We start from the raw sequence: 23,158 nt of genomic DNA, 5'->3' as shown, positions 1-23,158 counted from the left end.
TGTTGGTTTACAAAACAGTTAACCAAACCATGGTTTAGTTAACCTAACCAAATCTTGGTTAAGTTATGGTCATAAACGTCATAGTTTTCAAAATCTAATCGATTTTACACCATATCTAGTTATTTGATTGCTTGCCCGAGAAGAAATATTTAAGCCCACAGTAAAATTTCGAATCTCGACCCTAGACAAGCAGTATTCTCAAGTCTAATTATATTCGATTGCTTGCCCTGAAAGGAATTTTTAAGTCAGCTGTTAAATCCTCGGGTTCAACGTTAGATAGACATTGTTGTCAGGTATATCGAGATTAAGCCTCTCGTTCAGATTTATTTGACTCGAGCTATTTTGTTGGTTGTGCTCGGATCCCTTTAAGAATTAACTTTTCATTCAGTTTTTTGGTACGGGATTTTGTTTATGTCATATTCTCTACTTTTTTAAGTTTTTCATTTTCTCGAATTTTAAATAAGTGCTCTTTTTGAACGTCGGGATCTGCTTGTCTAGCTTATTTAAGACTCGAGCTACGTTTCAATCCGTTTTGCTTGGTGGTCTGTTAGAGCTCGGGACGAATTATATTTTTAATAGGAAAAAATAAATAATAAAAAATGAAAAGATTCGAAAACATATTGACATCCTAACCTTCCAATTAAAGGATTGTATAGTTTTGGCAAGAACAATAGAACACAGATTTGATGTAAAACCAAAAATTATATTTAATTTATAAATTAAAAAAAATTAATTAATTAATTTATAAAAGGACTATTTTCTAAAAATATAAAAATTAAAAAAAAAAAAGATTACTTCTAATATCTTCTGAACTTTAAAAATAATTAAGAGATCTTTAAACTCTATTTTTAAAATTAATAAATATATTTTAAATATAAAATTAAATTTTGTGTTTACATATACATTAATTTTTTTTTTTATTAAATTTATATCGAAGGTTGTTTCTCCGACCAACGTGGGATATTACAATCTACCACTTTTAGGATTCAGCGTCATCGCTGGCACTTGTTCCTTTCTTCGATGTGAGACTCCCACCAAATCCACCCCTTTTAGGGCGCAGCGCCCGGTGTCTCGCTCTAATATCATTTGTAACGGCCCAAGTATACCGTGCGTAATATCCTTACTGACATAGTGCCTCGTGTCTACCTCCTTCGAGGAACAGCCTCCTCGCTGGCACAACGCCCGGTGTCTAACTCTAATACCATTTGTAATGATCCAAGTTCACCGCGCGCAACATCTTTACTGGCACAGCGCCTCGTGTCTACTCCCTTCAAGGAACAGCCTCCTCGCTGGCACAGCGCCAGGTGTCTAGCTCTAATACCATTTGTAACGGCCAAAGTTCACCGCTCACAGCGTCCTTACTGGCACAGCGCCTCGTGTCTACCCCCTTCGAGGAACAGCCTCCTAGCTGGCACAATGCCCAATGTCTGACTCTAATCCATTTGTAGCGATCCAAGTTTTTGGGGTGTAGCATCCTTACTGGCACATCACTCCGTGTCTGACTCTGATACCATTTGTAACGGCCCAAGTTTACCGCGCGCAACGGCCTTACTGACACAGCCCTCGTGTCTACCCCCTTCAGGGAACAGTCTCCTCGCAGGCCCAGTGCCCAGTGTCTAGCTCTAATACCATTTGTAATGACCCAAGTTCACCACATGCAGTGTCCTTACTAGCAAGCGCCTCGTGTCTACCCCCTTCGAGGAATAGCCTCCTCGCTGGCACATTGCCCGGTGTCTCTCTGATAGCATTTGTAACGACTCAAGTCCATCGCTAGCAAATATTGTACTGTTTGGGCTTTCTCTTACGAGTTTCCCCTCAAAGCTTTAAAATGCATATGCTAGTAAAGGTTTTCACACCCATATAAATGGTGTTTCGTTCGCCTCCAACCAATATGGGGTATCACAATTTTTATTGCATACGTAAAATATTATTAAAATCTGTTAAAAAAAAAGTATGAGGAAAAAAAGAGCTGAAATTACAAAAATAGATCTTAAATACCAAAATTTGAAATTTAACTAAAATAAATAAATAAAAATCCGAAAGAAAAATATTTTCCCAAAAAGAAAAAAAAGACAACAGAATTACCAGCTTTCTCTCTCTATATCCCTACATAGAAAGAAGAATATACTTTCTCTCTCCTAACTTCTCTCTTCCCTTCACGCGGTACCGCCGCCCCTGGTCGGAGCCTCTCCCACACCACTCTCTCCGCCCCCTCCAAATCTCTCTCCCCTATATATACACACACATATCCACAAAGTGTATCAAACAAACTTAAAACGTAAATTATTTTCTAATATAATTTTTATTTTCTGAAGATGAGTTCCGCTCAGCCTGCAGGTGATTGATCGCTTTCATATTATATATTTTTTATTTTAATGTATAATATTTTTTATTTTATTTTTGGTTTGTGTAGAAGTTTATCCTCCACCCTCCACCGCGCCACCCAGTTATGCAGCTCCGCCGCCGGCGGGGTATCCGGTAAGATACGGCGGAGACGTCTCTCCACCTGCTCCTGTTCCTGCTCCGGCTGTGACCAAGTCTCGAGGCATGGCCGAGGGCTGTTTGGAAGGCTGGTAATTTTCCTTCATCTAAACCCACCCTTCTAAATTAATAAATACTATTTTTATTTGCATATTTTAATTAAATTCATATAAATAAAAAATTTATGAATTGAAAATAATTTAAATTTATTGATATTTATTTATTTATTTATCCCCACTCTTAAAAATAAAATTTTTAAAATTTTAAATTTTAAAATATATATTAAAATTGAGTGGTAAATATTAATTTAATGTTTGAAAATAGATAAGAAGACGTTTTACCTATTAACATGACTAAACTAATAAAAATATTTTGAAATTTCTGTCCGTGTAAATAATATCCTTAAATTAAAAAATATATATAAAATATTCTTAAATTTAGGAAGAAATTAAAAAATATTCATTAGTTTTAAATATAATTGGTTAATATTTTGTTTAAAAAATATTATTAAACTCTTTAAATGTTCTAAAAAAATAACTCTCAAAATATTTAAAAAATATCTTTATATTTTTTTTAAACTTTCATTAATACTCTTAATATTTTTTAAAACTTTTATAATATATTTTTAAAAGAAAATTTTAATAAATATTTTTAAAATACTAATAAAATTTTAAATGTAACGGTTATTTTTAAAATTTGATAGATATTTTTTAAATATATTATTAAGGAAAAAAATATTTTCGTGTATAAATGAAATATTTTTTAAACAACTATCAATAAAAAACAAACGAGATAACGGTATTTTTAGATGAAATGGGGTAATTTTTTTTTATTAATTTAGCATATTAATATTTTACTTTTATTGAAAATAAATTTAAATAAATGACTCGAACAGCTCGAAACAACTTAATTTAAAATTAATATTGAATAATATATATATAATTTTTTTTAAAAAAAATTAAAAAAAATATTTTGGAATGCAGTTGTGCGGGGTTGTGCTGTTGCTGTGCATTGGAAACATGCTTCTAGTCACGTGAAGGAATCAAAGATGGGATGGCTCTCAAGTCCCGACCTAAGTTTTTAATTTTAGTTTTAATTTTTTTTTTTTTTTGGTGAACTTTTGGATTATTAGTTGTAATAATAAATTGGGTGTTGAAGACTACAAAACTGCTTATGAAACTATATTCACTTTGTGTGTTTTTATTCTTTTAGTTTTATTTTATTTTATTTTATTTATTTATTTATTTATTATTATTATTTTGAATTACTACCCTAAATTAACTTTGAACCTTGGATTTTGTAAAATAATAATAATAATAATAATAATAATAATATTTTAAAAAAACATAAAAAAAAATATCTTTAAACGGTCAAAAATATTTTTTAATTTTTGAAAATATTTTAAAAATATTTTAAGCTTTCAAAGGTGTGGAAACCTTCGCGTAGCAAACGCGTTTTAAAGTTTTGAAGGGAAGCCCAAAAGAGAAAGCCGAAAAATGACAATATTTGCTAACGGTGGATATGGGTCGTTACAAATGGTATTAGAGCCAAACACTGGACGATGACAACTAACCTTATGGCTCTTCTGTGAAGGGGGTAGACATGAGGCAGTGTGTTAGTCCACATGTCGTATGAATGGTTGTAGCTGAGCTTCCATTAGGTTATAATTTTGCGAACGTAATTATTAATAGATTACAAACGTGTTCAACTCTTCGATTTCTCGAGGTCATCGTCCCTTAAGGTTAGAGTGGGTGAAAACCGAACGAAATCGAGAAAATTAAGTTATTAAAAATGGGAGAAAAAAAAAAGTCCTTGGAATAGTCGAGAGACTTTAGAGACCTCTCATCCCATCTCTATGGCTAATCGTACGATGGTTGTGAGGGAATTGGCTTTCGAACTGACTCCTCCCTGAATGAATCCGGATACCAAACCATAGAGGAGTCAGACTTTTGACGGGCCAACCCTTTTTTATGCATCGCATTATCGTGAAGGGAAAGTAAACTTTGCTCCTCTATGCTCCCGACGCTCCTGTGGTTCGCGAGAAGGAAAAAGGACTCATGGTTTCTTGCATCGGAAATAAATCCATTTAAAAATAATTTATTATGTTTAGTTCTAATTTGTTTATTTTTTGTAATATCTAAAATCTTCTAATATTTTTCAATTCAATGGTGCAAAAATAGTCATGGGCCCAATTAAGCCCAGTTGACAAGTGAGGCCCAATAAGGCCCAATTATACACAAGCTATAAAAAGCCCAATAGTGAATGTCTTCATTTAAGGCCCAGATTCAAATATAAATAGGGTTTCAGTTGTGCCGCTTATAAATAAGCTGCTCTGCTATTAGATTCTAGGGTTTATGATCTCATCGTCGTCTACAGGTTAATCGAAGCTCAAATCGGGTTTAAAATGGTGAAATTTATAAAGCCGAACAAGGCAGTTATTGTTCTCCAAGGCCGATTCGCCGGCCGTAAGGCTGTGATTGTCCGCAACTTCGATGACGGAACCCGCGATCGGCCCTATGGCCATTGTTTGGTTGCAGGGATGAAGAAGTACCCGAGCAAAGTGATTCGTAAAGATTCGACGAAGAAGACGGCGAAGAAATCGAGAGTGAAGGCTTTCATCAAGCTTGTGAACTACCAGCACATAATGCCGACAAGGTACACGCTCGACGTTGATCTCAAGGATGTGGTTAATGCGGATTGTTTGCAGTCGAAAGGCTCGAAGGTTGTGGCTGCGAAGGAGATCAAGAAGAGGTTGGAGGACAGGTTTAAGACTGGGAAGAACAGGTGGTTTTTTACCAAGCTTAGGTTCTGAGGAAATTGTTTCGAGGATTTGGAGGTTTTTCTTTCATCTTGTTTTGGATTTTGAAAGTACATTTTAAATTATGAATCATCCATTGTTTGGTGCGATGATACTAAATTTTTGTTGATCTTCTCTAAGCCCTAAATGGGTGGAACGAGGAAGAATCTAATTGAATGATCTGAATCGTTCGATCTCTTTTAAACGCCTCACATTTGGATACAATTTCAATTTCTGATTCTCGATGAACGCAATAGGATCTTTGTATGATCAAATGGCATTGCTGATCACACATACAAGTACAACTGGGTAAATTCCTTCCCATTGCTTTCACTTTGTGGTATTCATGTGTTATTTTATATCAACTACAGATTCCTCCTCCATTATCTACTTGTTTGTGTTCAGGGTGGCTAAGGGCTGAATTTTCTTTGTTTTTCCTCTGTGATCATAAGGATTGTTTGACTTTCTTAGATTGGGATCGCCTTTGGAGGTTGGTTGTCTTTCAATTCCTTACAATTTGCGAAATTGTTCTTTAGAAGTTCTGAAATTATTTTCCATCTAAACAAAATTATTTTAAAATAAAGCATCTCTTAACCATTTCCAAATGACACGCAAGTTTTTTAGAACTGCTTTTAGGAGTTCATTGGGGATCGGAAGCCATGGTTTTTCTAATTTGAAGAAAGAAATAGGGTTGATTTCTAATGAAAGAGTTCTTGTGGTGATCTATGAATCAAAGTTGGAAAAAAAAAAAAAAAAAAAAAAGAGAATTAAGATGTTGAGTCGCAAAGTAAAGGAGAGAGACGTAGATAAGCAATTTTTGTGTATAAGCTGGATGTTACTTTGTTTTTTTCTAAATGTATTTTAATGGCTTTTACCTATCAACGTTACTTTTGTTACTTTTGTCTTTTAAATGTATTTGTAATGATTTTGAATATATTTTTGAACTTCTTAGGAAGGTTAGAAGGTATTTTTCCTTATTCACACTCCAGTATGATAATAATTTACACACTCCGATTTGATTTCATCTGTTTTCCTATTCTCAAACAATTGGAGTAAACAGACTTTTCCACATTATCGATTAGGCTAGGTGTCGGTTGAACTACTCCGCTCGGGATTTGAGTTCCTTCACCCTTTCTTCAGTATCCTTCAATGCTTTCCCATAGATGCTTATAAGCTGCAAATGATACCATTTTCAGGATTAGAACGTTTTTATTTACTTAGAAGCTCTATTTTTATTTACTTATATGTTCATTTACGGGGCCTGATTAGACCCACCTCATACGGAAATTTACTAAACCGAGCTAAGTTGAACATTATATTATATTTTTGCTTATAAAATATTATTGAATTTAATAAGATGTTTTGATCAAAGCCAATAGAAGAATGCAGGAATGTGTATGGTGTACCTCATCAACTTCTTGAGGTGAGATTATGAAGGGAGGACTCATCATTATGCTATCCCTGGCTACGCGTATTAACATTCCATGCTTCTCACACATTGCTCCAAAATATGCACCTATCCCTGTTCATCACATTCAAACACTTTCTAACAATATGATTCCAATATTGATGGAAACTTTTCACAACACAACTTACATACCCCATTCAGGAGGAAATGGATTGTTGGGTGATTTGTTATCTGTGAATTCTGTGCCTAAAACCAATCCCGTCCCTCTTATCTGCAAAAACACAGACCAAACGAGCTGACACGACAAAACGTTTTGTAGCCACGAGAAATAAATGATTACTCGAGCTATACCTCTCCTATGATGGGACTGTTAGAGAAGGTTTTTACACCATCTTGAAACCTCGGAGCGATGTTCTTTACTTGCTCGACGATATTTCTCTCTCTATGAAGAAAAACACATTACACAACATAGAACACCAAAATGTTTAGTATAGTTAGTGTAACAGCCCAAGCCTCAAAATGTTTAGTATAGTTAGTGTAACAGCCCAAGCCTACCGTGAGTAGATATTGTCCTCTTTGAGTTTTCCCTCAAAGTTTTTAAAACGCGTCTAGTAAGGTCTTATAAAGAGTGTTTTGTTCCCCTCTCCAACCGAGGTGGAATCTCACAATCCACCCTCTTAGGGGCCCAGCGTCCTCACTGGCACTCGTTTCCCTCTCTAACCGAGGTGGGATCTCACAATCCATCCCCTTAGGGCCCAGCGTCCTCACTGGCACTCGTTTCCCTCTCTAACCGAGGTGGGATCTCACAATCCATCCCCTTAGGGGCCAGTGTCCTCACTGACACTCGTTTCCCTCTCCAATTGATGTGGGATCTCATAGTTAGTCATTCATAACCGGGGAGGACTAGCAAAATCTTCATACCTGTAGATCTTCAGTGTTTCAATTGCCACAGCACAAGCAACAGGATGTCCAGAATATGTGAATCCATGGGAAAAAGTACCTGAATGAAAAGACGATCAATTCGTCGTTTCGAGGATATTTTCGGTTGCCCCAGTGACGAACTTACCAAGCTTGTTGCTTTGAGAGTGTATGACATCTGAGACTTCAGGGCTGACAATGACAGCACCAATAGGCATATATGCAGAAGAAAGAGCCTGCAAAAATAAGCATTATAAAGAAATATGTTCTTCTCAGGCTCTAAACGAGCTGTGTTGAATCTCGGAAATAGCCCGACTTCACCTTAGCTGTCGATACCAAGTCTGGCTTAATATCGTACTTATCGCATCCAAACATCGCCCCGAGCCTTCCGAAACCACAAATAACCTATGGCAGGGAAGAGCTTATAGGGCATTGGGTAAGAGAAGTGAAAAAAGGTATGAAGGCAGCTAGTAATATAGCACTACCTCATCTGCAATGAAAAGAATGTCATATTTCTTCAGCACAGCTTGGACCTGCTCATGAGATTAGAAACCAGTGAATAATTTAGACCCACTGCTAGCAGATATTGTCTGCTTTGACCCGTTACGTATTGTCGTCAGCCTCACGGTTTTAAAACCCATCTACTAGGGAGAGGTTTCCACACTCTTATAAGGAATGCTCCGTTCCCCTCTCCAACTAATGTGAGATCTCACAATCCACCCCCCTTGGGAGCGAGGACGCCCCCCTTGGGGGGCTCAACGTCCTCGCTGACACACCGCCTGATGTTTGACTTTGATACCATTTGTAACATCCCAAGCCCACCGCTAGCAGATATTGTCTATTTTGGTCCATTACGTATCACTGTCAACCTCATGGTTTTAAATCGCGTCTACTAGGGAGAGATTTCCACACTCTTATAAGGAATGCTTCGTTCCCCTCTCCAACCAATGTGGGATCTCACAATCCACCCTCCTTGGGGGCCAGCATGCTCGCTGACACACTGCCTGGCACTGATATCATTTGTAATAGCCAAACCCCACCGCTAGCAGATATTGTCTGCTTTGGTCCATTACGTATCGTCATCAGCTTCACGGTTTTAAAACGCGTCTACTAGGTAAAGCTTTCCACACACTTATAAGGAATGTTTTGTTCGCCTCTCCAACCAATGTGGGATCTCACAATCCACCCCCCCCTTGGCGGCCAGATCCTCGCTGACACACCACACCGCCCAATGTTGGACTCTAATACCCATTTGTAACAGCCCAACCTCACCACTAGCAAATATTGTCCACTTTGGCCCATTACGTATCGCCATCAGCCTCACGGTTTAAAATGCGTCTACTAGGAAGAGGTTTCCACACCCTTATAAGAAATGTTTCGTTCCCCGCTCCAACCAACATGGGATCTCACACTTTTCTTTTCTTTCGTTCTTATTTTTATATTTTTGAAGCAACGAAACTCTAGAAGTACTCATGATTATGCATCTAAACAACAGCTCGTAAAGAAAGTGGCAGCTTACTTTATGAAAATAAGTTGCAGGAGGAAGTATCACACCACCAGCTCCCATGACAGGTTCAGCAATGAAGGCAGCAATCTAAAAGAACCAAAGGTTAGAAACACTAAAGATTATCAGCAGACGTCAAATATTCGAACTCTAGTTAACTTCGGTGACATCACCGTCTCGGGTCCTTCCGTGAGAATAAGACTCTCTAAATTCTTAGCTAATCTCGACGAGAACTCTTCCTCGGTTTCACCTGTCACATCACTGTCATATTTAGCATTGTAAGAGCAATAATATCAACCGTGTAACAACACGTCTAATAAAATACCGCAGTTCGGTACTACCAGGAAGACGATAACGCCAGTAGTGAGGACAGTCCGTGTGCAGTACGAACGGAGCAGGAAGATCAAATTTCTGATGCAATGCTGGAAGACTAGAATAAGATTTGCCAAGTTATTAAAGTTTTCTTAGTCTTAGTAGCTATTTTTTATTATTGGCATACCCTGAAAGACTAGCTGATATCAATGTGGAACCATGGTACCTAAGATTGCAAAGATAGCAAAGACTTGGATGAGTACAATGAGTAGAGCGTGTTTGAAAAGAGCGTTGGATAACGAACATACTTACGATTTTGAACGAGCGATGATTTTCTTCTTGTTCGGTCGCCCGAGTGCATTATTATAATACCAAACCAGTTTTACCTACACGAGTTAGAAAATGATGCATACGCAGCTGAGCTCATTGCATACGAAGATCAATTGAACTGACGTGGGATCTCACAATCGGTTGGGGAGGAGAACAAAGGGTTCTTTATAAGGGTCTGGAAACCTCTCCCTAACAAACGTGTTTTAAAAACCTTGAGGGGAAGCCCGAAAGGGAAAGCTCAAAGAGGACAATATTTGCTAGCGGTAGGCTTGACCCATTACAAATGGTATCATAGTCAGACACCGGGTGATGTGCCAACGAAGAGGCTGAGCCCCAAAGGGGGGTGGACACGAGGTGGTGTGCCAACAAGGACGTTGGGCCCTGAAGGGGGTGGATTGAGGCGTCCCACAACAACTATAACCACCACCTATAAAAAGTAACTACTCATCAAGAGTATTTATTATTATACTCAACGCAAGCATCACTAAGTGATTATAATATCTTTCTCTGGCAAAAGTCGAATAACAAAAGTATGAAAAAAAGGGGGGCCCCTGTGAAGCAGACCATCAACCAGATATTACCGAAGGCAAGAACGGTCTGTACCAGTATGGGGGCACGGATTTTAGGCTCCCCCCTCTCGTATGTCATCAGTTAGGTAAGAAACAAGCTAAGGTTTGTACGAGAGTGGCAAGAATTGGGTAAGATTTTGCAAGGACGTGCTAGCGGATTCATCTTATACTCAAGTCACGAGATTCCATTCTAGTTCCTGAGGCCCAGAAGCTAGAAGCATCCTAGCTATGAAGATGAAGAGACAATCCTAGTTACCAAGTGGCCCGTCCCACACTAGTACAATTACATTCAGTTCAACTGGACACTGAATGACCGTATTTTACGGTTTCGTATTTACCTGATCTCTTTTCCTTCGGTAGCTCAATAAAAGGTAATAAAATTTTCATGGTAACAATGTAGAGTAAAGGTGAAAAAAAGGCACCTGAGTATCATTTGCTTCTGATCCACTGTTTGAAAAGAACACCTTCGCCATTTTCCTTGCAGTAAAAATTTCCAGTATTTCTTTTGCTAGATCCTGCAGCAGACAACAAGATAAACAGAACAAGATTACGCTCCCGCTCCTGTGTTTTCGACATCTCTTTGATAAATGAATCTCAATGAATCATGTCACCCGTTCTCCTGAAGTTACGGGACTCGAACCTGGTCAGGCGGTGGAAACTACCATCAAAATAGTGCTAGTTGATTAGAGTTACTTCGAGGCAACATAACAATATTCCTTTAGACTCGACATTAATTCGAGGAAAGAGGGGTTCGGGCCATGAACCAGCTTGGGGTGAGCTTCCTTGATATGAAGGTGGGAAAGTGGTCGGGAATTGTTTTGGTAAAGGTAAAATCATGAAGTTTTTACAATATTGTTACGTTGGTTGCAACAGTTATCATTAAACTTCAGACATCTCAAGTTTTGTATTTTTTCAGATATTGTCCGCTTTGGCTCGTTACGTATCGCCGTCAGCCTCACAGTTTTAAAACTCGTTTTTTAGAACTGTGAGGTTGACGGCTATACGTAATAGACCAAAGAAAACAATAATTGCTAACGGTGGGCTTGAACTATTACAAATGATATCAGAACTAGACACCGGGCAGTATGCCAGCGAGGACGTTAGGCCCCCAAGATGGGTGGATTGTGAGATCCCACATCGGATAGAGAGGGGAACGAAACATTCCTAATAAGGGTGTGGAAACCTCTCCCGAATAAACACGTTTTACAACTGTGAGGTTGATAGTGATACGTAACGGGCCAAAGTGGACAATATCTGCTAGCGGTGAGCTTGGACTGTTATATCAATTCATTCTTTTTAAGTGAACTTTCATGTCATAGCATGTAATGGTAAGAATTTTAAGTAGCTTCATACTAAGAAAGGAATATACCAAAGACGGTTTCGTTGTGCGATTCCAAAAGGAATGGTAAAATGGCAATGTATCCAGCTGTGCCATCGCTGCAGCAACAAGCCGAGGCTCGCTTCCCCCTGCCGATATTCATACACGACTCGAAAGACTTAATATACGAAGCTAGACACGAAAAGCCATTATATAAGATCGGGAGCAGTAAGAATACCTAAGGATGTGCACCATAAACCAGCAAGCGAGTCGAGATATTTCTTCCCATTAACGTCGTAAACATAGGAACCCTGTAGCCATGATAAATCACCACGACAAATATTATCACGTGGGGACGGAAGGTCCTCATGGGATTGCCAGTTTTTAGAAAAAAACGACGATGAAAAAGACGAAACGTGAAGAAATACCTTCGATTTTGCTATGACCAAAGGATTCAAATCAGCAGCCTGCCAACCAGCTGTGAAAGGTGCAAGCATATCATGGCCTTTGAAACTGGGATTCGATACGTAAAATATGTGAGATAACGAGCGTTTTCGAATCGAAAATGTTTCGAGTAGATGAATATTTTCTTGATCATATATAATATTATCACGGAGACTCGAAGTTACCCTTGACCGTTCCTTGAACCAGTACTCGAATTGTCCCTCTGCAATGATGCTTCTGTTCCATATGGGTGGCTAAGTGATTGAACCTGAATGAGCCGCTCACAAGAGTTTCTAAGCGCAGAAGCATCTTTTGCACAGGAACCAACCTGGAAACGGTTTAACCAAAGCATATCATACGAGTTACATTCAAAAACTCGCGTGTTAACTTGAACATAGCTCAATTAGTTAGAACATTTGAGGTACTAGCATGGAGTCTCTTTTCCTTCTGCCGACACGAGAAGGAAAGAAACCACCAAATCCCGTAACTTCAGAACATAAAATAATTAAGGATTGCTTTGTAACGTCTTTTTTGGGCTTTTCCTTTCGGGGTTCCTCACAAGATTTTAAAACGTGCATATTAGGAAGAGGTTTCCACACCCTTATAAGGAATGTTTCGTTCCCCTCTCCAACCAACGTGGGATCTCAGAATCCACCCCCTTAGAGGCCCAGCCTCCTTTTTGGCACATTGTTCGGTGTCCAGCTCTAATATACCATTTGTAACAACTTAAGCCTACCGCTAGCAAATATTGTTCTCTTTGGGCTTTCCCTTTTGCGATTCTCCTCAAGATTTTAAAACGTGTCTACTAGTAAGAGGTTTCCACACCTTTATAAGGAATGCTCCGTTCCCCTCTCCAACCAACGTGGGATCTCACAATCCACTCCCCTTGGGGGCTCAACGTCCTCGTTGGCACACCGCCCTTTTTTACGTCTCCATGTCCCTCCCGTGTGGCAACATGGGGGAGAAAAAAGGAAAGAGAGGAATGGGGTTTCTCTCGCTTTTAGCATAGCGGGCCCCAACAGAAGGCCCGCACGACAGGCTATTAGTTCAGTGGTAGAGCGCGCCCCTGATAATTGTGTCGTTGTGCCTGAGCTGTGAGGGCTCTCAGCCACATGAATAGTTCAATATGCTCATCAACGCCTGACCTTGAGATGTGGATCATCCAAGGCACATTAGCATGACGTACTTCTCCTATTTGAACCGGGGTTTGAAACCAAACTTCTCCTCAAGAAGATAGATGGGTTGATTCACGTATCTCACAATCCAGTCCCCTTGGAGGCCCAACGTCCTCGTTGGCACACCTCTCGGTGTCGGGCTCTGATACCATTTGTAACAACTCAAGCCCACCGCTAGCATATATTGTCCTTTTCCTTTTGGGATTCCCCTCAAAGTTTTAAAACCACGTCTATTCTGGAGAGGTTTACACACTGTTATAAGAAATGATTCGTTCCCCTCTCCAACCAACGTGAGATCCATTAATGATTACTTCCCCTTTTATCTCTCCAAACAGCTCTATATAGTTATATCCTTCACTAATTTGTACGGTTGAACTTTGGAAATGACATGAAATGAATACAACTTCCATGTATTCCACAGGGTAGGAAGCTAGCATGGTGTTCTCTAATGGCGGGGGAGATAAATGCATATAAAAGAAGACAAGTCGCCTCATCAAGATCATACTTCCAACAAACTCCCCCTCTGCCAAACGATTAAATCTCTAAACTACAGAGTTCAACTACCCCACCATTCAAAGAACACCATAAACATGATTCGCAGTAAGTTCCAGAAAAAAAATGGATCAACCAAAAACACAGAAGAGGAAACAAGATGATCAAATTTGAAAAGGGTAGTGATGATCTGAAACCTTGGGTTTGATGATCGTACGAAGCAGATGGTTGAACCCCATTTCTTGTTCTAGGCCAAGCACTCAAAATGTTGTTCCTGTGCAAGCAAAGAAAGAAAGAGCAGTTGGTGAGCAAGTTCTTCTATAAGAAGAAGATGCTTTCGGCCGATTACATATCTATTTGTAGAACAGTTAGTTTTATGAATGATTTTGTCTCGAAAACGTCAAATTTTAGCTATTAATCTGTAAAGTTGCTTGATTAGTCGGTTAATTGTAATTATTTTTATATAAATTACGAATTTAGTACACTTTTGTGTATATATACATTTTGATTAAAATTATCCATTCGTAGAATGACGGACGTGTTTAATTTTTCGTCTGGATCCGACCCAAATGGAGCGTATTCGGCAATAGCCCGGATTGGTTGCTCCGTTCATCTTTCCGGCGAAAAGCGATGAAAATCCGGCGACGAAGGAGCTTCGAATTAAGCCTCGGCGGCAATGGAATCTCCCGTCGATTCTTCTTCTTCTTCTTTTGTTAGTTGTTTTAATTTCTGCAGCGCCGCATCACCTGGTCTCGCCCCTTCCGAGGTAATTGATTCCGGAATTTCAACTTATTAGGGTTCTTGCGTTTCTTCTTTTCATCTGAGGCTTCGATTTGTAATCTGAATCTCCATTAAATTGCGGCATTTCGTTTCTTCTGGCCTTTCGATGTGCTTCTGTATATCTACTTCATGATTTTACTTGTTCTTGCTGCTAGACTTGATGCAATTCAAGTTTATATAAGAACGTATTGTGGATTTGAAACTCAGAACTTAGGGATTTCGGAGTATGGAAATTAAAAATTGAGAAATTCTTCAGCTGTATAAGCATGAACTATGAACAGATATCAAAGCTTCAAGTTCCTTGATCTAAAATAGTAGATCACTAGCTGAGATCTGTGTATCACAATGTAAATTATTTCTGCTTCTTCAAGAACTTGATAGCTACAGAGCCTCATCCTTGTGTACTCTCAGGGGCCTATTCAATCTTTTACATTTTCCTCATGGATATAGACCTTGAGCTGCCTTCCAGTGATCAAGAAAGGTTAGGCATCATTGAGAGTAAAAATGATGGCATGGATTTGGATCAGACACATGGTGAGGGAAGGGCTGCAAATTCTCCTACAAGGGCTGAGCTAAGTCAGGGAGTGTCAATTCCAAATACCGAAACTAGTAGTGTTCGGGATCAGATGGATATCGTTAATGTGGGAATAAATCATATCATGGGGCCAGCATTTGAACCGAAAATCGGCTTGGAGTTCGAGTCGAAGGAAGAAGCATATTCATTTTATAGAGAATATGCTAGATTTGTTGGATTTGGCATCACAATAAAAGCAAGCAGACGCTCTAAAAGATCTGGAAAGTTCATAGACATTAAGATTGCTTGCTCTCGATTTGGAAGCAAGCGAGAGTCGACTACGACCGTCAAGCCTAGACCGTGTATGAAGACGGGCTGTGATGCTAGCATACACATCAAGAAAAGGGAAGATGGAAAATGGTTTGTTCATGCTTTTATAAGAGAGCATAACCATGAGATTTGTCCTGATGATTTCCTTTATGCTTTAAAGGGAAAGAACAAAAACCCGGATATCGTTGCTTCTGAGAAGAACGGTTTGCAGTTGGCTCTAGACGAGGGAGACGTCCATTTGATGCTCGAGCATTTTATGCATATGCAAGAAATGAATCCTAATTTCTTCTATGCTGTAGATTTCAACCAAGAAAAACAGCTGAGAAGTGTCTTGTGGGTGGATGCAAAAGCAAGGCATGATTACAAGAACTTTAGTGATGTGATCTTATTTGATACTCATTACATAAGCAGTGGATATCAAATTCCTTTTGTTCCTATTGTTGGAGTCAATCATCATTTTCAGTATGTCCTGTTTGGAGGTGCACTGATTGGTGATATGGCTACTTCAAGTTTTATTTGGTTAATGAAGACGTGGCTCAAAGCGGTGGGCAGTCCTGCTCCAAGTGTGGTCTTGACCGATCGAGAATCGTTCTTGAAAGAAGCTGTTGCAGATGTATTTCCCAAGGCAATGCATTTGTTCTCTTTGTGGCACATACTAACACGAGTTCGTGAAAAACTAGGAAAGATTATAGATCAGAACAGAAATTTTATGGAAAGCTTTGATAAATGCATTTATGGATCTTGGGGGGATGAAGAATTTGAAAAGAAATGGTGGGAAATGGTTGAGAAATTTGAAGTAAGGGAGAATGAATGGCTTCAGTTACTGTTTGATGATCATAAGAAATGGGTGCCAGCATATGTGAAGAACTATTTTTTGGCTGGAATGTGTACGAGTGAACGATCGGGGAGCGTGGCTTCGTTTTTTGACAATTATATAAGTAAAGAAACTACGTTCAAGGAATTTGTTGAACGATCTGAGATTTTCTCCAAAGATATGCTCGAGTTGGAAGCTGATGCTGATTTTGAAACTCGGCACCAAGAACCTGCCTTGAAATCTCTCTCTCCTTTAGAGCAACAAACGGCGACCATCTACGTGACGACGATATTTAAGAAATTCCAGTTGGAGGTAGTGGGTGCAGCTTCATGTCGAGTGCACGAACAAACCGAAGATGGAGCTATTGTAACATACCAAGTTGATGATCTGGAAGAGCAGCAGAAGTTCCTGGTAGCTTGGAATAAAGCAGAATTGGATATACGTTGTCGATGCCGTTCTTTCGAGCATAGAGGCATCCTTTGCAGACACGCTATCCTTGTTCTTCAGGTTTCTGGTGTAACGAGCATCCCACAGAAATATATTTTGGAACGTTGGACGAGAAGTGCAAAGGTCAGGCTAAGTGAATCGCCAAATCGACTTCATTACCGAGTGGCACGTTTCAACCACCTTTGCAAACAAGCCATTAGACTAAGTGAAGTTGGATCTTTATCTCGAGAAACGTATGATATTGCATTTGACGCATTAGAGGACGTATTGAAACAGTGTGTTTTTGTGAACAATTCTAACAAGAGCTTTGCAGAAACAAATATGGTTTCTGTTGGTTTTGTTGACGTCGAAGAAGATGATCGTGGCGAAGATATGGCCAAGTCGTCTCGTAAAAAGAAAACGATCAAAAAAGGCAAGGTGAGTCGGTACGTGCTTCTGGCTAGACAGCATTGTATAGTCTCTATCTGTGTATTCTGTACTAAACATCTGTATACTCTCCTGTTTCTGCCTATCAGATCACCAAGCAGGCACGGTACAAATCGTCGGAGGCGGTATGTTCGATGCAGTTGTGCTAGAATTCGTGCAAAGTGTTTTCATTGTAAATGGTATTGTTCTTACAAATTCTCTTCTCTGGGTTCGTACATTCGTGCAGGAAGTCGATTCGAGAGCGGCTGCACTCGATGGTTGCACAGATTCGCCTTTCTGTGATGGACCTGAAGGTTATTATAGTCTTCAAGCTATGCAGAGTTTGGTATGCTTGATGATACATAGGATCATAATGTTCTTTAAGAAATAAGAACCTTAGTTCGGCTTTCTGATTCTTCAGGATCAATCTCCTTCGGTTGTAGCTCGTGTCGGTCCACGTGACGAAAGACAAACAATACAGGTACTATTCTTATATTCAGTAACCAATGCTAGATCGTTATATGACACGGTTCGATTTGTCAACTTAATATATTCCTTATCCTTTAGTCCCTAGGACAGCTTAACCCGAGGGAACCGGGTGCGCAAGGGCGGTTTGACATTGAAAATAATCTGCAAGATATGGTATGCCTTCGATTACGTGTATTTTTTCGACAATTTCATTTCGGATTCTCCATTAGCAGAGATGTAACTGTTTTCGCTCTAGGAATAGCTCGACGATGCGTTGCCCTAGACTCGCATAAACGACATGTCAGTTCATGTTCGAGATAGACGCATGTCGGGATAGCTAAAACAAGAACAGGACAACCTTTGCATACATAAAACCAATTTTCAGCTGGAAATTTTTGTGGGTATGGTCTAAATCTTAGTTCATGTTTTGTTCTGTTCTATTTATTTTGGTCTTATGTTCTTTTTATTTTATGTGCAGGCAAAGCATTTTCCTTTGTCACAAAGCTGCAATTAAGTAAAGTAAATATCCACATCATACTTCAAGAAAACTTTATGGTTTTAGTAATTTTGTCTTGTTTTTTTAATTACTTTTTAATTTAGAATTTAGCTGATTAACTGGTGACCTCGATTCAGATCAGGATTCAGTATGATGGTCCTGATATTCTCTTACATCCCCTAATGACATGGTCTCGGATCGCTCTCATTCGCATATGGTCTCGGTTCATTCGTGTATCTTAGGAGGTCACTCAACATAAAATTACTCCACGAAGTTCGTATGATTGAGCCATCGAAAATGAAAGGGTACCTTGTTAGTATATATATGTATGACTTTCAATTTTTTTTGAGCTTTTCTTAGCTGTCATATTCTCATAATCGCTCTCATCCATGTTATCCATGGTCATATGCTCGTTTCAAACTTCTTTTACTTCCTTTCATATTAGTTAGGCATTTACTATTCTTGTTGGTGTATGACCGTTCACCAAAATCATGTCTACACTCGTCAGGGCTAAAATGTCTTAGAATGTACTATAGGGGATGTGACTAGCTGTCAATTATTCTTATCTGGGTTATATGTTATCAAAGCTATGGTTGTTACTCATTCATTTTTAGCCTATAACATTGCTCACTCACTGTCTCATAAAATATTTTTTTTGTCAAATGTGACCCAAGGCTTGATTATACGTCAAAATTGTCTGCCAAGTTCAATTTTCTCACAGTTGAACAAGTGTTGTACAACCACAAGAGTATAATTGTGACACTAAATGGCACGCCATAAACATGAGCCGTCGGCATCATATACTCAACAAATCAGCGGACTCGTTCAATTTCTTTACGAGCAGTCTCTCGACACGTGTTGGATTTGAACAAAATGATCCCGACTAAAGTAAACATCCTTCATAAGTCAAGCTAATTTATGTTATACCTCAAATCAGCTCCCTAAAAAAGCAACATAAAGAATATTAGTTGGGTGATTAGTGGTAATGGATGTGATTAAGAAGCAAAGCAAAATCCCATTTGGGAAGAAGAGATTGGGTGTGAAAACAAAAGGGGTATGGTTTTGCAGAGCCGCAGCGGATTTGTTTGATGAGCGGACTTGGTCAAAGATCAGGCAAAAATAAATAAATAATTAAAAACCGACGAAAATATGAGCCCAATAATGTGGAAAAATCAGAAGAAACCAAAAAAAAAAAAAAAAAAAAAAAAAAAAAAAAAAAAAAAAAAATCAATCAGAAATTAATCAGCGTCCCACATCGATCGATTCATCACCAGGCGCATTGGTCAAAATAACGTGCGAATTTCTTTATGTTTAATAGCAACTTTTATTTCTTTTTCTTTTTTATTTTGTTCTTATTTGACTTTTATTTTCTCGTCTTTTTATTATTATTTTTTTTAATTCTCTCCAAGCGGTGAAAGATGGTTGATGGAGAAAGCGTCCACAAGCGCATGCGAAATATATATATATAAGGGTTTATCGGGACACCTAAAGAGTGTTTGATTGGAGGGAATTACGGGCGTACACGACTTGAAAATGAAAGGTACTCCTTAAATGAAAGGAAATTTTAACGAGATGTGGAAGCTCAATGAAATTAAGGGTGTAATCGGGTCGGTTCGATATACGAGGTGGAAGAATAGAAACGATATTTCAAACATTGCAACGATGTCGGGAGGGTTTAGATTTGAAAGTATCAAAACTTAAAAAAAACGTCAATATTTTTCATTAATATTAATTGTTTTTTTAGGTATTTTTAATATAATTTAAATTAAATAGAATGGAAATAGTAATAAATAAGTGAGGTTGTCATAATTAATTAATTAAGAAAGTTTAAAATTTAAATTAATATAATTATTATTTCAAAATATTAAAATTGGGAAATTCTTGCTTGGTTGGTTTGAAGAAATTCATGCTATCCACATCTAAGTTCTTAAAACATTAATGTTTTTTAGAAAAAAAAAAAAAGTCATATTTTCTCTCTCCTATTAATAAAAATTTAGAAATCTTTCCTTTTTTGTACCGTACCTAATATAAAATTGGTTAAATTAATAAAAATTTCTTAATTTGCGTCGTTTATCCATAAACTTTCAAAATTTTCAATATCTTTTAACTTTTAAAAAAAGAGTCTCGGACAATAATTTTATTCTTAATTTTGGATCTAACTGTTTCAAAAATATTCTTGAACTTTTAGTAAATTTTCAAAAATACCCTTAAATTTTACAAAGTTTCACTAAAGGGTAAAAAAATTAGTATTATGTTTAAAAATTATCAGTAATTTTAAAAGTAACATTAACCGCTTTTACTTTTATAAAAAAAAATATATATATTATCGTTAATATATAGATGAAAACTGTGTATGACGTCTAAATAAAAAGTAACTCGTTTTTTCCATTTTTTCCATTTTTGTAAAGTAATTGAAAAGTAAAAGTAAAAAAAAAAAACGTATTGTTTAAATTCATAAGATGAATTTAATTGGGTTATATTTGGCTGAATTTTCAACATTTGTGAACAATCTTTTGGAGATCTTTGATTTTAATCATATAATTAAATATAAAAGTTTGAAATATGTGCTTAGAGGTAAATTTGACTTCATCTTTTCAATATTACTCAATTTTAATCATGCTTTTTTATCTCTTTATTTATTTTTACAATTTACTATTTTACATTTTTTTTATTATAACAAAAAGGAATTAATTATGTTTAATTTGTGACTCATTTCATATAAATTATATTTAATTTTTAAATTTTACTAATTAATTATAATTAAAATTTTATATATCTTTGATGGTAATTATTAAAATTAAATAAAATCAATAAGAAGGTGTATTAGATGGATGTAAATAAAAAAATTTAATAATCTCAGTGTTGGATGAAAGTCCCACATCTTAAAAACTTAGCCATGTCAATAGAATCCTCAAGTGGTACTGTGAGCCTCGAAGGCATAGTAAAAAATGACTAAGACTCCAAAAGAAAAATGAGTCTAGTCTCGATTAAGGGGAGACATACTTTGATCAAGGGGAGGTGTTGGATGAAAGTCCCACATCGGCTAATTTAAGGAATGATCATGGATTTATAATCAAAGAATACTATCTCCACGAGACTTTTTGGGAAGCCCAAAGCAAAGCCATGAGAGCTTGTACTCAAATTGTACAATATCATAGCATTGTGAAGAGTAGTGTTCATCTAGCATGGTATCAGAGTCATACCCTAAACTTAGTCATGTCAATAAATACTATCTCCATTGGAATGGGACAGAACTTGTGCTAAAAGTGGACAATATCATATATCATAGCATTGTGGAGAGTCGTGTTCATCTAACATAGTATCAGAGTTATGCCCTAAACTTAGTCATGTCAATAAATACTATCTCCATTGGTACGAGATAAAACTTATACTCAAAGTAGATAATATCAAACGGTTGTGGAGAGTCGTGTTCTGTTAACACAGAAAACTATGTAAGAGTTATGAAACACTAAACCAAACATTCCCTTGATGTAAGCTTCGAGGAAGCATGCAGTGCACAGTGGCAACAGCAAAACTACTTTTTAAATCTCCCCTCCACGTGTCGCCCTCACGTGACATCCATAAAATAAAAAAAGAGTTTATATTATCATTTTAGTGTTTGGTCTTTTAAATAATTTAATCTTAGAAATTGTTAATTTATTTCCGATTAATAAATATTTTAAAAAATAATTGCTAACCGCCCCCTCTAAACTTTGAAAATTACACCCACATACCCCCAAAGAATCTATATATACCAAAACCACCCTTCTAATTCAGCCACTTTCTTGCTCCCAAATGGCTGATCAATGGATTCACATGTATCACCAAAACAACAATCAACAACTCTCCTTCAACCTTTCCGACCACCGTCAGCTCAATAACGACGACAATTCCGGGGTTGTTTCTGATTCCACCGTCGTCACCGCCGCCGTCTCCTCTGCCACAACGCTACCGACCTCCTCCGGTTTAATCCCAGATGGGGGCAGAGTCTCGAAGCCGGTTCGCAAGCGGACCAGAGCCTCTCGACGGACTCCAACCACTTTATTCAACACGGACGCGGCCAATTTCCGAGCCATGGTCCAGCAGTTCACCGGTGGTCCATCCAATAACGCTCCCAATTTTTCCACATTTGGCTTCCCTAGTAACTCCAACGCCGTTTTCGACCCCACCGTCGCCGCCTACCACCTCGAAGCTCCGCCGGTATTCCAATTCCAAAATCAACCTCCACCGCACGCGCCGCTGCAGCAACCGCCGTTTATGTTCTCGTTGGGGAATTCAGCGGCGAGTGAGACGTTTTTTCAACAGGGTGGGGGGTTGAGGAGTAATGATAGCAATGTTAATTACATGGGGCTGTTTGATGGGTCTTCGCCGGCGGCCCAGAATCCTCGATCGGAGTGACTCCGGCACGGCGGCGGGAATTATTGTTTTTTTTTTTTTTGGAGGGTGGGGAAAGTAGGGTGTAGAAGAAGAAGTTAGGCACCGAAGTCGCCTACCGATAAATTATTCAAAGATACATTTTTTAATTTTGACCAGGCGTAGATGTGATAGAAAGTTGGTGCGTGCGGCACGTTTCTCCTTCGCACGTGTGAACTCCTTTTCCATTTCTTGAGTTCCACGTTTCCACTCTGTCCAATTGCCACGTTCGAATTCCACCCACCGTATACCACTTTGTTAATTATTATTATTATTTTGTATTTTTTTATTTGTACTTTTTATCATATTTTAATATTTTCTTTTTTATGATTTAATTTATAGTATATTTTATCTTATTTTTAATATTTAATTAGTTTATATTTTTATAGGTATTAGTTGGTAGTTTGTATCTTATTCAAACGTTATGAATATATATACACACTTTCGATTCTAATTATATTTCAAAATTTTCTTATTTTTAAAATAATTGCGAACTTATGCATGATTTTATTTTTATACTATAAATTTTTTATTACAAATAAATAAATAACTAATATAATAATTTTAAAAAATCAAAATTGAATATATAAGTGATAATATTTATAAATTCTGATAATTTATTGTGTTAATTTTAATTTCGCAAAATTTAAATTTATTAACCAAAATAAAGTATAATAAATTGAATACAAAGTTATAAAAATGTGATTGTAAAAAAAAGAAATTATAAATTAAAAAAATTGATT

The 23,158-nt window shown here is 37.6% G+C and overlaps 4 protein-coding genes and 1 long non-coding RNA gene across 12 annotated transcripts; 4 read left to right on the top strand and 1 right to left on the bottom strand.

Annotated features, from left to right (window-relative positions):
• Window positions 1–2,177: 2,177 nt before the first annotated feature.
• LOC111787857 (uncharacterized) lies at window positions 2,178–3,686 on the top strand. The gene is made up of 3 exons (XR_015420053.1): window positions 2,178–2,337; window positions 2,414–2,573; window positions 3,465–3,686. It is a non-coding gene; the product is annotated as an uncharacterized LOC111787857 (long non-coding RNA).
• A 1,118-nt stretch (window positions 3,687–4,804) lies between these two features.
• LOC111787856 (large ribosomal subunit protein eL27) lies at window positions 4,805–5,476 on the top strand. Its single transcript, XM_023667929.2, has one exon. It carries the CDS (start codon window positions 4,886–4,888, stop codon window positions 5,291–5,293), a length of 408 nt encoding a protein of 135 aa, XP_023523697.1. The 5' UTR covers window positions 4,805–4,885; the 3' UTR covers window positions 5,294–5,476.
• Window positions 5,477–6,233: 757 nt separating this feature from the next.
• LOC111787855 (vanillin aminotransferase) lies at window positions 6,234–14,085 on the bottom strand. The gene is made up of 19 exons (XM_023667927.2): window positions 13,946–14,085; window positions 12,267–12,409; window positions 12,066–12,150; window positions 11,876–11,948; window positions 11,689–11,786; window positions 10,742–10,834; window positions 9,733–9,806; window positions 9,608–9,646; window positions 9,450–9,538; window positions 9,282–9,358; window positions 9,124–9,198; window positions 8,090–8,137; window positions 7,926–8,009; window positions 7,753–7,840; window positions 7,608–7,686; window positions 7,038–7,128; window positions 6,879–6,957; window positions 6,685–6,800; window positions 6,234–6,452 (listed from the first exon to the last, which is right to left on the bottom strand). Exons 1-19 carry the CDS (start codon window positions 13,985–13,987, stop codon window positions 6,378–6,380), a joined length of 1,548 nt encoding a protein of 515 aa, XP_023523695.2. The 5' UTR covers window positions 13,988–14,085; the 3' UTR covers window positions 6,234–6,377.
• LOC111787854 (protein FAR1-RELATED SEQUENCE 2) lies at window positions 14,046–18,607 on the top strand. Of its 8 annotated transcripts, XM_023667923.2 has the most exons (9): window positions 14,046–14,514; window positions 14,940–17,050; window positions 17,149–17,184; window positions 17,286–17,384; window positions 17,460–17,519; window positions 17,606–17,680; window positions 17,769–17,907; window positions 17,985–18,025; window positions 18,140–18,607. In XM_023667923.2, the coding sequence occupies exons 2-7, from the start codon at window positions 14,969–14,971 to the stop codon at window positions 17,787–17,789; spliced, it is 2,373 nt and encodes a 790-aa protein (XP_023523691.2). In that variant the 5' UTR covers window positions 14,046–14,514; window positions 14,940–14,968; the 3' UTR covers window positions 17,790–17,907; window positions 17,985–18,025; window positions 18,140–18,607. The 8 variants fall into 8 exon arrangements, with proteins under 8 accessions (XP_023523691.2, XP_086977422.1, XP_086977420.1 ...); XM_087121296.1 differs by having other exon boundaries at window positions 17,286–17,352; window positions 17,985–18,607; XM_087121294.1 differs by having other exon boundaries at window positions 17,286–17,352; window positions 17,763–17,907; window positions 17,985–18,607.
• A 3,190-nt stretch (window positions 18,608–21,797) lies between these two features.
• LOC111789295 (uncharacterized) lies at window positions 21,798–22,686 on the top strand. The gene has a single exon (XM_023670014.2). It carries the CDS (start codon window positions 21,798–21,800, stop codon window positions 22,398–22,400), a length of 603 nt encoding a protein of 200 aa, XP_023525782.2. The 3' UTR covers window positions 22,401–22,686.
• The last annotated feature ends 472 nt before the right edge of the window (window positions 22,687–23,158 follow it).

The sequence above is a fragment of the Cucurbita pepo genome, chromosome 2 (assembly GCF_057944985.1).
Source record: "Cucurbita pepo subsp. pepo isolate OVF chromosome 2, ASM5794498v1, whole genome shotgun sequence".
Lineage (NCBI taxonomy): Eukaryota > Viridiplantae > Streptophyta > Magnoliopsida > Cucurbitales > Cucurbitaceae > Cucurbita > Cucurbita pepo.
Note: the sequence above shows the minus strand (reverse complement) of the source record. Positions and strands in the feature narration are given on the sequence as shown.

Excerpts from the sequence above, each read along its gene's own strand:
- LOC111787856 (XM_023667929.2), top strand. The coding sequence starts at position 4,886 with ATGGTGAAATTTATAAAGCCGAACAAGGCAGTTATTGTTCTCCAAGGC.
- LOC111787855 (XM_023667927.2), bottom strand. The coding sequence starts at position 13,987 with ATGGGGTTCAACCATCTGCTTCGTACGATCATCAAACCCAAG. Across the intron at positions 9,647-9,732 it reads ATCATCGCTCGTTCAAAATC|GTACCATGGTTCCACATTGA; the intron begins GTAAGTATGTTC and ends TTGCAATCTTAG. Across the intron at positions 9,539-9,607 it reads ATATCAGCTAGTCTTTCAGG|TCTTCCAGCATTGCATCAGA; the intron begins GTATGCCAATAA and ends ATCTTATTCTAG.
- LOC111787854 (XM_023667923.2), top strand. The coding sequence starts at position 14,969 with ATGGATATAGACCTTGAGCTGCCTTCCAGTGATCAAGAAAGGTTAGGC. Across the intron at positions 17,385-17,459 it reads TTCAAGCTATGCAGAGTTTG|GATCAATCTCCTTCGGTTGT; the intron begins GTATGCTTGATG and ends CTGATTCTTCAG. Across the intron at positions 17,681-17,768 it reads AAAATAATCTGCAAGATATG|CTCGACGATGCGTTGCCCTA; the intron begins GTATGCCTTCGA and ends CTCTAGGAATAG.
- LOC111789295 (XM_023670014.2), top strand. The coding sequence starts at position 21,798 with ATGGCTGATCAATGGATTCACATGTATCACCAAAACAACAATCAACAA.